At 51.6% G+C, this 10,653-nt stretch overlaps 1 protein-coding gene across 1 annotated transcript; it reads left to right on the plus strand.

Annotated features, from left to right (window-relative positions):
• Positions 1-2,760: 2,760 nt before the first annotated feature.
• Positions 2,761-10,342, plus strand: LOC141929442 (neuropeptide Y receptor type 2-like). The gene is made up of 3 exons (XM_074838867.1): positions 2,761-2,818; positions 5,364-5,459; positions 9,144-10,342. The coding sequence occupies exon 3, from the start codon at positions 9,158-9,160 to the stop codon at positions 10,340-10,342; it is 1,185 nt and encodes a 394-aa protein (XP_074694968.1). The 5' UTR covers positions 2,761-2,818; positions 5,364-5,459; positions 9,144-9,157.
• Positions 10,343-10,653: the final 311 nt, after the last annotated feature.

Raw genomic sequence — 10,653 nt, forward strand, 5'->3', positions numbered from 1 at the left:
ATGCAGTGGGTCCTGGCACCTCTGCTCAGTGCTGCGCAGCATTCCACACCCCAGGACAATGCAAGGGACCATTTTCACATTTCCCCATCCTCGTACATCAGGGTGAAATTGCTGGTTGAGGTGAGGAAGACCCTCAGCTTCTCTGAGATCCGTTAGCTGTGTGGGGAGGCGTTTCTGCGCCTCGGTGTTCAGGCTGCCCACAGCCTGTGCCATGACTGAGCCTCTTGACCCACCAGGAGGGTGAGGGGCTTTGGCACAGCAGACCCCGGGTGTCCCTTAGCTGCCGAGAAGCTGAGGGCCGGGCACCGTCAGGGCTGTGCTGCACGCACTCGCCGCCAGCAGTAATTATGTTGTAGCTGGGTGAGATTAGGCAGGCTGGCAGGCAGCCCACGTCTGTGGTGCCGTGAGAAGAGCCTGGCTCCCGGGGAGAGGGCTTGGGAGCACGGAGGGAACAGGGACCAAACGCCGGTTCGGTGGCTGCCAGTTGGAGTGACACCCCAGGCGTGCTGAGAGCTCGACCTTCCCTTACTGCGCTGCCCCATGTCGCAGGAGGATCACTTGAGGGGGGATGATTTCGTGACCGTGTGCATCACCATGGATCATGGGCACCTCTCCCTTCCCAGGCTCTGTATGCTCTCTCAGGCATACAGGGGCTTTTCAGCTAAGTTATCTGGTCAAAGACATGAGTTGATGTTTGGGAGCATCACAGGTTTTTGGTGCTAACCTTTCTGCTGGAGCCCTGAGACCGTGGGAGAGGACAGTCTTGGGGACTTGCGCTGACTAATCCATGATTTAAGAGTTTGGACTTGCTGCCATCCAGCAAACACCACATGCCAAAAATGACTGGAATTCACCCCATGGTCCTGATGGAGATTCATGGCTTCAGGCTACAGTGAGTTTCTCTTCTGTCAATCACTGCCTTTTCCCCAGACATCTTATTCCAGCCTCAGGGAGGGAAGAGTGGGGAGCTGTAGCAAAGGACTCTGGGGAATGGGCAAGAAAAATCTTAGGCCAGAAGAGAAAGGAGGAAAAAAATCTCAGCCTTGAGCAGAATTCAACCACCCACTGCTGAGGACCCTGGAAAGGAGGGGTATCCATCCACCAGGAACGTGGGGAATAGCATGTACCACTCACTTCCCATTAGCTGCTCTTTGCCTCTCCCTGCAGACCGCTGGGAGACAGCAGCAGCCCCTTCCAAGAGGGTTTGTCTTGTCCTGCTCCCCTGCACTCTCAGCTTTCCAGAGCAGCTAAATCAACAGCCTCAGGGAAAACGAAGGGGAAGAAAACACAAAACTCCCATAAAAATCCAGCTAGTGCAGCTGGTGGGTTTTCTTGGCTGTCAGCGCTGGTGTGTCGAGCCCTTTCCTTCCTGAAGGGGAGACGGGGAGAGGAGGGGGAAGGATGGGACTCATGAGGACCCTTGTCCAAGTCTTGAGTTCAAGTGCCACTTTCCGTGTGACTTACTTCAGGAATACTCTCACTCTCCTTTTTCTGCTGAGCCATTGGAGCATTTTCTTTTTCCTGGTGTATCGTGACTTTTGCGGCACAGAAGGTTGATTGAAAACCCTCCCCGTTTCCATTCTCACAAAGAAAGGAAAACTAAAGTCCGCTGTGGGGGTGAAGAGCAAGACTCCTCTGATAAACGCCTAGCTGTAGATACTTGAAGCTGGGGAGAGGTGTCCTCCTCCCTAACCTCTGGGAGCATCTCCTAGCCCAGGTGAGCTGCAAACTCACATGTTGCCTGTGGTGGAAATCCTATGCTAGGAACACACCTGACTTCTCTTTGAAGGCAGAACCTGTGGCCAGGTAGGGAGCTGTGCTTCTCCTGTGCTGCCCTCAGGGCATTTTCCTGGGCTCTGATGAACTTGGAATTTGCAGTTTTGCACATGAGAATGCTGATTTTGTGCCTCTCCCTCTCTCTTGCTCCAGGTGTGTGGGCAGTGGTGAGCACCCTAAAATAGAAACTCACTCGGGTTCCTAGCTTCACACTGAATCTGGCTCTGGAACAGACCGAGCCATTGACAAGTGGCTAAAACTTCTCACCATTACTTTTATTTGCATCCCAAGAATACCCAAAGGCCTGTCCCACAGCAGCAGAATGCTCTGTGCAGGGTACTGTACAAACACAGAGGCAGAGGAGGGTGGGGGTAGGTCCACGAAGGCTCTGCTGAATTGCAGGACCTGCAGAGCTCTTGCTGCAGGGGAGATCCACCGCTGGACAAGACTGTGCTAGTCCCAATGAGTTTAAAGCCTGAGCAGACGGGACAGCTGTGGAGTGAGGGTGAGGGGACACTTGCCCAGGTCAGTGGCATGGACGAGGACCCTGCAAACCTCCAGCTCCCACCACTTTCCCTGGAGAGGGAACTGAATGTGGTTGGAAAAGCTTCTCTCTCCTCGATGCAAGAAGCCCCTCAGTGGCTGAACACTGTATAAACAGCAGCAGCAGGCTCCCTCCCCTTTTCCATTTCTGTTTGTTAAACACAAGCTCCCTGCCTTTCTCTCATTCAGGAGCTAACACAGCATCCAGCTTTGTGAGACGGGGGCTGTCAGTCACCCTGCAAGCGGGTGCTCTCCAGATGCTCAGGGTGGGGTTCCGAAGCTACCCCCAGCAATGAAGCACCCTCTGGCAGCCCAGATCCTCGCCTGACTTCCTCGCTTTTATGAGGACAGTTGCAGAAAAGTGCTTTCCACCCCTTTGCCACAGGTTGACTCCCAGAGAGTGGAGAGGACCAAGTGCTCCGTTCTGGCCAGCAATGAGACGGTAATTCGAGGTGAGCGGCTCGGTGCCTGAAGGAGGAGGACGCTCTGGCCTTTGCAGGTGGGTCGGGGAGGGCTCATCTGAGTGGCAGGGCTGAGATGGGGCCAGGTCTTGGCCATGCCACATGGTTCAAGCAAAAAAGGTCCAAACATCTTTGGGAAACTGAATTTGGGACCTGACAGCCCTGAGAGCTGGAATAGATAGAAAGTGAACAAGAAATACCAGCAAGAGAGTTCTGAAAGGTCCCCGAGCAGAAGCAGGGAGTCTGGGAAGCAGGATGCTGAGCGAGAGCAGTCAGGTTGTTCCAGGGGGCTGCAGAAACCGGGCACGTACAGCTACAGGGCAGCGTGCTGCAGGTGTGGGGCTGAGGTGCGTGGCTGTCTGAGAAATCCTGATCTCTCCTGCAATCTGCCTCCTCACGGCTTGGTACAAACCTCCCGTCAGCTCCTCCGTGCTGGGACTGCACACATTGCTGGCCCTCGGCTCGCTGCCAGAGATCAGTGCCCTCAAAGAGAGAGATGCAAAGGGAGATAGGGGACTGCAGGAGGAAAATTGGTCCTTGCTTTCTGCACTCCTTGCATGTTAATTGTTGAACAGAAAGAGCCTCTTACAGTCCTGCTGTAGCCTGCATTTCACCTACAGAGTTTCTGGTCTGTCCCAAAGCAGAATACTGGGTTTTCTCCCCGGTTGTTCTGTTAGTGGTTGTTATTTCCCTCTCCTCCCTTGTCTCACTTACCCCAGACTCCCTAAATTTCAGCAGGTAACAGACTCCCCAGGTTAATCATGATCCTTCCACCAAGCTGTTTCTTCCCTTTTACAGCCCCAACAAACAACTGGCGTGTCTCCATCGCAGCATCACCCACTGAGCCCTGTCTCCCAGCCAGCCTTGCTCTGCTCCCATGGCACGTCCCATGGGGCAGAGGCCCCTGCACTATTTCTCTCTGCTTTCTGTAGGAGAAATTTCCAGGAGAAAGCATGTATCCCTGTCAAATGGATCTCTTCTCATCACCTTCTTTTTCATCCTGTCCTGGGCTGAGTGACTAAGGCATCCTCCTTGCCTCATCCCCTTCAGTCTTTTGCGGCTCCAGCCTAGGCAGGGACATGGAAATATTTAGAGTGAGGAACCACAAGAAATCCCTGGTGTATCTCCTGCTCCTTGTACTTTGTATCCCAGTGCCAATTATACGCTGGGTCTCCTGGGAGCAGCTCTGGGGCCCTGGAGATTTGCAAGTGCAGGGGTGGCAATGCGTATGTGATGCCATTAGGTTTCTGCACCAATGGGCCTGATCTGGATAGATAATTTACAAAACTGCAGCAGATGATGGCAGGTCAGAGGGCCTTCCCTTTTGCCATAGTGTCATAGTAGGGTAATCACCCCTTCACTGGAGATGGAAGGACCTGGGACAGTTTCTCTCTGTCCTTTAGCTTCAGGAAACTATCCCAGAGCTGCTGTTTCTCCTGAAACCAGCCCATTGCACAGAGAATGCAAAATCCCCTCAATCGTTCACATTTTGCATTTTCATGCAGCTCCTGAAATCTATGTTCAGGTTTTATCCTGAGAGATGCAGTCCTCTCTGATGATGAACGCAGGAGGCTGGAGTTAGCAAACTTGGGCTCTGTTCCCAGGCCTGCTGTGGATGTGCTGTGTGGCCTCTGGCAAGCTGGTTAACCTCCATATCTCAGTTTATTGTGTTCACCTCCTGAAGTGCTGTGCTGTGGGCTGCAGGGCTGAACACTGCTGCCTTTCGAGTGCTGTAGGGGAACATGAAGGTGGTAGAAGGTGGCTTGCCCCAGGGTGACAACAGGGTTCTGGTGATGAGGGATAGTCTCAGACCTCCTTGCCACGGATGCCTGACTGCTGCCAGATATGGGACTGGGGATGAGATGAGTCAGTGCTCCAGACTGGGCTGCTAAAGATGAAGAGGTTTCGTGGAGTGGAGCTTCTTTGGAGGAAGGACACAGCATGGAATAAATCAGTCAGCCAAGCCATGAAAGTATCCATCAGTCTCAGCCCTCACACCCCAGCGCTGCTGTAGAAAGAGCTTGTAGCTGTCATTAGCCAGAGAGCAGAGGCTGGCCCAGGTCCCTCCACTCCCTCCTTCCGAATCAGTGATAACTGTGGTAGAATTGTAGTTCCTGGGCACACTGAGCAACCTTTATCCCTACATCCCTCTTTCCTGCACCCCTTGTCCCCACGATGTGTGCCTGCTGGCTGCAGCGATTCCAGTCTCACTACTTGGGACAAAAAGAAGAATTTTAATTAACAAGCTCTGTTTTCTCCAGACCTCTGCCCACCCCTCCAGCCGTGCTTTCTGAACCCTGCTAGCCTTTGCAGATGACTCTTCCAGGTCTGGATGTGCCCTGACAGATCTGGACCAGGCTGGCTGCGTGCCTGGGGCTGCAGCAGGGACACGGAGGGAGCTGGGGCATCCCCGGGAAGCAGAGGTGCCTGTGAGTCCCAGGGCACCTAGTCTAGGCCCTCTGTAGGAATGGATTTTGGAGCTGTCACGGTCGTCACTGTCCCTCTCAGTCACTGATCACTGAGAAAGGGCTGAGGTTTTGCAGCTTCTCTGTGCTTCTCCCTCCTTTTCCCTCCTTCCCAAAGGCTGAAGCTGCTGGCACAGGGAACAGCTCTCTGCCTCGTTGGGAGCTGCTCCTGGGTCCCAGCTCTGCCTCAGGCTGAACCTCCGCTGGAGGAGAGGTAAGGGCAGGATCCAGGCAATGCCATTTCTGCATCCCTTCATGGCAGCCCAGCACAGAGGAAAGGGCTTAGGGTAGTATTTCTGCCTCCTCCTGGTCTGCCCTGCTGTTTTGTTCTCCCAAAAGCAGTTGGCTCTCAGCTCCAAGGATTTTTCCGACACATATGCCAGCACTTCCATTACTTGCTGGAAGGGACCTTGGTCACTAGCAGCATCCCTGAACCTCGAGGCAGCCCCTGAAGTGGGAACATTTATTATGACCATTTCGTCCCTTAATTAAAATGCCTTAATTGATTTTTAATAGCTTCCCCCTTGGAAAAAGACAAAGCAAACCAAATCAAATAATAACTCCATTAAGGCCATTTTGTTCAGAAGTGAAACAGCTCCAATAATCATGATGTTCCTGGCTCCTCTCAGATGGTGGGTAGCTGCCAGTCTCCAGTGAAAGGAAATAGCCTGAGATGTGAACATGGGAACTGGCGGCCAGTTGGTGGGTGAGATGGGGAAAAAGGGAAGAGAGTGTCCACTGGTGTCATGCCAGGACTTGGCTAGTGAAGGTAAATGGGACAGGCAAGCCACAGAAAAGGGGATAACAAATGATAGTGATAAAGTAATACTAGACAATCTGGAAGATACAAAAACCCAGACGGAGAGCAAGCAGAGGAAGCACAGCCACTGAAAAGCGTGCCCAGCCCTTGCTCTGTTTCCTTCACCGACCTTGCTCTTCTGGCAGCAAGGTTTGCTCTGGGGCCAGCTGCAGCACGGGTGTCTGCGGGCTGCTGCTGTGTGGGGGTCGGGCTGTGTTGAAGAGGCTGTGGCTGTGCCACCTTCCCAGGGCCTGTTCCCCTGCTCCGTTTCCCACTGTGTTGGCTGTGCAGGGCAGCTTTGAGCTCCTCTCTCCTGCTTTAGAAGTTGTGGCCTCCCTTTGGACTTTAGGGTTCCCTTCCCAGGGTTGGGGGCAGTGGTGTTGTGGAGGTCTGAAATCACCCTTAAGCAAACCCTCACCCCAGCAAATCCACCCATTTTTCCCTCCTGCTTCTTAAAGTTACCTTTCTATCTTCTTAGCGGTAGCTATATGGTCTCCATATGGTGTCTGAGCCCAACAACTTCATTTACAGGAAGCCAACGGACAGGGAGAGGGCAGGAGAAAGCAAGTATGCAAGCAGGGGTGGTCTGCCACAGGCAGCTCTTTGCTGGGCCTCTGCAGGGTCCAGGTTTGCAGCTGGCCGGACAGATTCCTAGGAGCAGCTCCCAAGCGGGAATCACAACCCTTGCTCTGAGGAGCGATGAAAGAAACAGCAGCCATTTATTATTCATTGCAATGTAATTGCTGCCACCTTTACCATCTTACCACCATTATTTTATGCTATTTGTTTAAGGAACTAGATGAAATGCAGGTGTTCTGCACAGAAAGCATTCTCCCTTCCCAGGGACAGGCTGTCCTTGAATATCTTGCAGGCCATGGACCTGTGGGAGGCCCACCAGCACCCAGTCAGCAGTGCTCTCATCTCACCCCGTACAAACCCAGATCAATTCCTTCCTCAAGGAGGTTGAGAAGGTACCCAGCACTTTGCCTCTAATTCCCAGCTTTGTTTAAGCCCTCTGTCTCCCTCCCTCCCTCCCTCAGTGGCACGGCATTATTCCCCCTTCTCTGCAGGTCAGAGAAAACATGATGCTCTGCAGACCACCCTGTTTGGGCAGAATGATGACTTTTGCTCACTGTTGATCAAGTGTGCAGTGGGAATGGGGGCTCCACACACAGCGCTGGGGAGAGGGGATATGTGAGGGGCCACGTCCACCCCTCTTCTCATACCCCAGCAGCAATTCTGAGACACGGAGGCTGAGAAGGAGACAGTAACAGAGCTGTCTTTTCTCCTGCTGTGTTTGGACTGAATGAAAACCCTGCCGTGACAGCACTCTGCCGTTACAATGGCACCAACCGCCAGCCACGGGTTCCAGATTGAGTCAGTTCTGGCTCACCAGTCAGGCTCCCTGCTCCCAAAGCCATACTCACGCAGACGTTTGAGCACCACGTGGCAGGAGGCTCACTGACGCCGGGGCTTTGGCTCTCGGGCCTCTTTGTGGCTGGACGCTCAGCAACAGCCCTGCAGGAGGCTTGTTCACAGCTCCAGCGGTTTGGCCCCTGCACACGTACGTCCCTGCAGCGGCTCCCTCCTCTGCAAAGCTGGCGGATGCCTGGGTGTCACCGGCACTGAGGGGACAGACAGGTTCTTTTAGGGATCCTTGGCAGAATGGTGACAGCACTAAATCATGGTTCCAATTAAAGCTTTATTTCCTTAACAGGGTATTGTGATTAGTATAGCACAGAATTTATGATTGAAATGACACAGGATTTCTACAGGCAGAATCAATGTAGTTCAATCTACAAGTAGCATAATACAAAATTTGGAGTACAAGTTATGATTTCTAATCACCTAAGTAATACAGAATTTATAACACAACTTAACTCATAATTTGTAATCACCTGGACCCTCTGCAGACTGGGTCAAATCCTAATACATGGTTTGCTGTATAAATATAACAATCATAATCTAGACTTGAAAATCCTATAAAAAAAGACAAGTCACTCACTCAATCCTTGGAGGAAGCAGAGGATGGTGGGGGTGTCCCTGGCCACAGGGAGACTTGTAACTGCTTGATTTTATGGGCAGTGCTCTGCGTGCTGTTATGCTTCCCTGTTCTGTGACGGGGTCAACACCACCTGGCTGGCTGGTTGCCTGGGACCTTCAAGGCCGGCAAGGAAGGGAATAATTGTCCTGGTGCCCAGGAACCTTGAGGCTGGCAGGGAGGGGAAGAAGAAAACTGTTTGGTTTGTCTACTTGATTCACAGGACCTTCAGGGCCTGATAATGAGGGAAAAGGAATGTGTACGTGACCTGCTCGGTCACAGAGAGTGGCTGCTTGCCTCATAAAATGGCATTAGTAATGCTAAGCACACTACCAGGGCTCGGGACCAGGGGGTACCACTCTTGGGTGGTAGCTTTGCTAGCAGGAGCAGTGATGGAGACTCATGCAGAGACAGGATGACAGATATTTTTACCCAGGGAGGTGAGAAATAAGAAATTGAAAAAAACTGGTGCACAGTCTGGAAATAAATTGTTATGGGGAGGTGGAGAAAAGCACCTTGAATTTGAGCGTCCTGCTGTTTTTCTCCTTCCCTAGTTCTTAAGGAGTTAGGATTCAGGGCATTTTTGTAGACAAGTAAATCTCATCAAAGATGACTGACACCATCATCGATTTCTTCTGTCAGTCCCAAGAGGTCCCAAATTTTTGGCTTATTTGAAGCAAATTGCTGGTTTTGCAAAGCCTAGTCTGAAGGAGCAGGAGAGGCAGGCTTCAAAGGGCATGAGCAGGAGGTCTGTTCAGGACCTACCAGTCTGGCCCTGGCGGGTTGAGGGGTTTTTCCCTCTTCAATTCAAAAAACCAGAATCTCAGAAACTTGCATGAAAAGTTGCATTTTCCACTGACCTTTCCTTGGGGAATTTGCATTCAACTGATCATAGGCTCTAACAGGAGGTGTAAGAGAACTGAAAGGCCATTCAGTGTGAGGAAGGATGGGGGATTGTTTAGCCTGAAATGCCATGTGGGACATGCCCTTTGATTTTCAGTTTTTGCAGCTGCTCTGCTGTCTCCCATGCTCTCACTTCTGCTGTGTCTGTGTTCCAGACTTCCTTCTCCTGATGGAAGGTCTCAGATCAGGCATGGGACTGTTGGAGGGAGACAACAGCACCCTCACCGTGGAGAAGACAGCACCGGACGAGAAGCTGCCACAGGGCTGGCATGCCAAGGACTTTGTCATTCCCAGCCAGGATCTCTCTGGGTCCCGCAGTGTTATGATGGACAGCACCAAGATCTTGGGGGTCCAGGTTGTTCTGATTGCCGCCTACTCCCTCATCATTCTGCTGGGGTTCATCGGCAACTCCTTGGTCATCTACATCATAGTGAAGTACAAGAACATGAGGACCGTCACCAACTTCTTCATAGCTAACCTGGCCCTGGCAGATCTGATGGTGGACACGCTCTGTCTGCCTTTCACCCTAGTGTACACGTTGCTGGACGAGTGGAAGTTTGGAGCTGTTCTTTGTCATCTGGTCCCTTATGCTCAAGCTCTGAGTGTCCATGTGTCCACGCTCACCCTAACTGTGATTGCCCTGGATAGGTACCGGTGTATTGTTTTCCACCTGGACAGCAGGATTTCCAAGAGGCTCAGCTTCACCATCATAGCTGTCATGTGGCTAGCAGCAGCTGTCCTAGCAGGTCCTCTGGCCATCTTCAGAGAGTACCGGTATGAGGAAATCCCATCCATCAACCTCAAAATGGCTGTCTGCTCAGAAAAATGGCCTTCTGGTAATAACAGAGATGCCACTATCTATAGCCTGTCCATGCTCCTCCTGCAGTATGTGTTTCCTCTTGCAATTATTTGTTATGCTTATATCAGGATCTGGTTCAAGCTGAAAAACCACGTCAGTCCCACTTCTAGGAATGAAAATCAGTGCCGGAGGAGGAAGACAACCAAAATGCTAGTGATGGTAGTTGTGGTATTCGCAGTCTGTTGGCTCCCCTTCCACATATTCCAGCTTGCCATTGATCTTGATCTGGTTCTTATCTTCCATGAGTACAAACTCCTGTACACTGTCTTCCATGTTGGGGCCATGTGCTCTACATTTGTCAACCCTCTTCTCTACGGATGGATGAACAAGAACTACCGGAACGGCTTCCTTATGTTCTTCCGTTGCCAGAACAAGCCAGAAAGCATCCACACTGAGGGCTCAGTTAGAGGGAGGTCATACATCTTCAGGGCCAACACCCTAAATGGGAGCATCAAACAGACTCCTGGCAATGGACCGCTGCCCGCAGAGGTTTAGGGATGGGACATCCACCTCTGGGACTGACTCTGACTGAGCCCAGAGACATTCTTGGGTGAATGCCTTTTTTTTGGCAGAACATTGTGTTGCCAAAACATTATAGCTACCACAGCCACATAGAAATACCTGCCTGTATCTCTCAAAACAATAAATCTGGTATATTTCTGTCTGACCAAACAAATGAATTTTTCCTTTTTCTGCGTTCAAGTTATGCATGCAGAAGCATGAAAAATCACACACAGAGGAGGCTTTCATTTAGCCAGCAAAATACTCCCTTTTTGCTATTTTCCTTTGCCAAACTGGGTTGCTCA

This window comes from Strix aluco, chromosome 13, assembly GCF_031877795.1.
Source record: "Strix aluco isolate bStrAlu1 chromosome 13, bStrAlu1.hap1, whole genome shotgun sequence".
Classification (NCBI taxonomy): domain Eukaryota; kingdom Metazoa; phylum Chordata; class Aves; order Strigiformes; family Strigidae; genus Strix; species Strix aluco.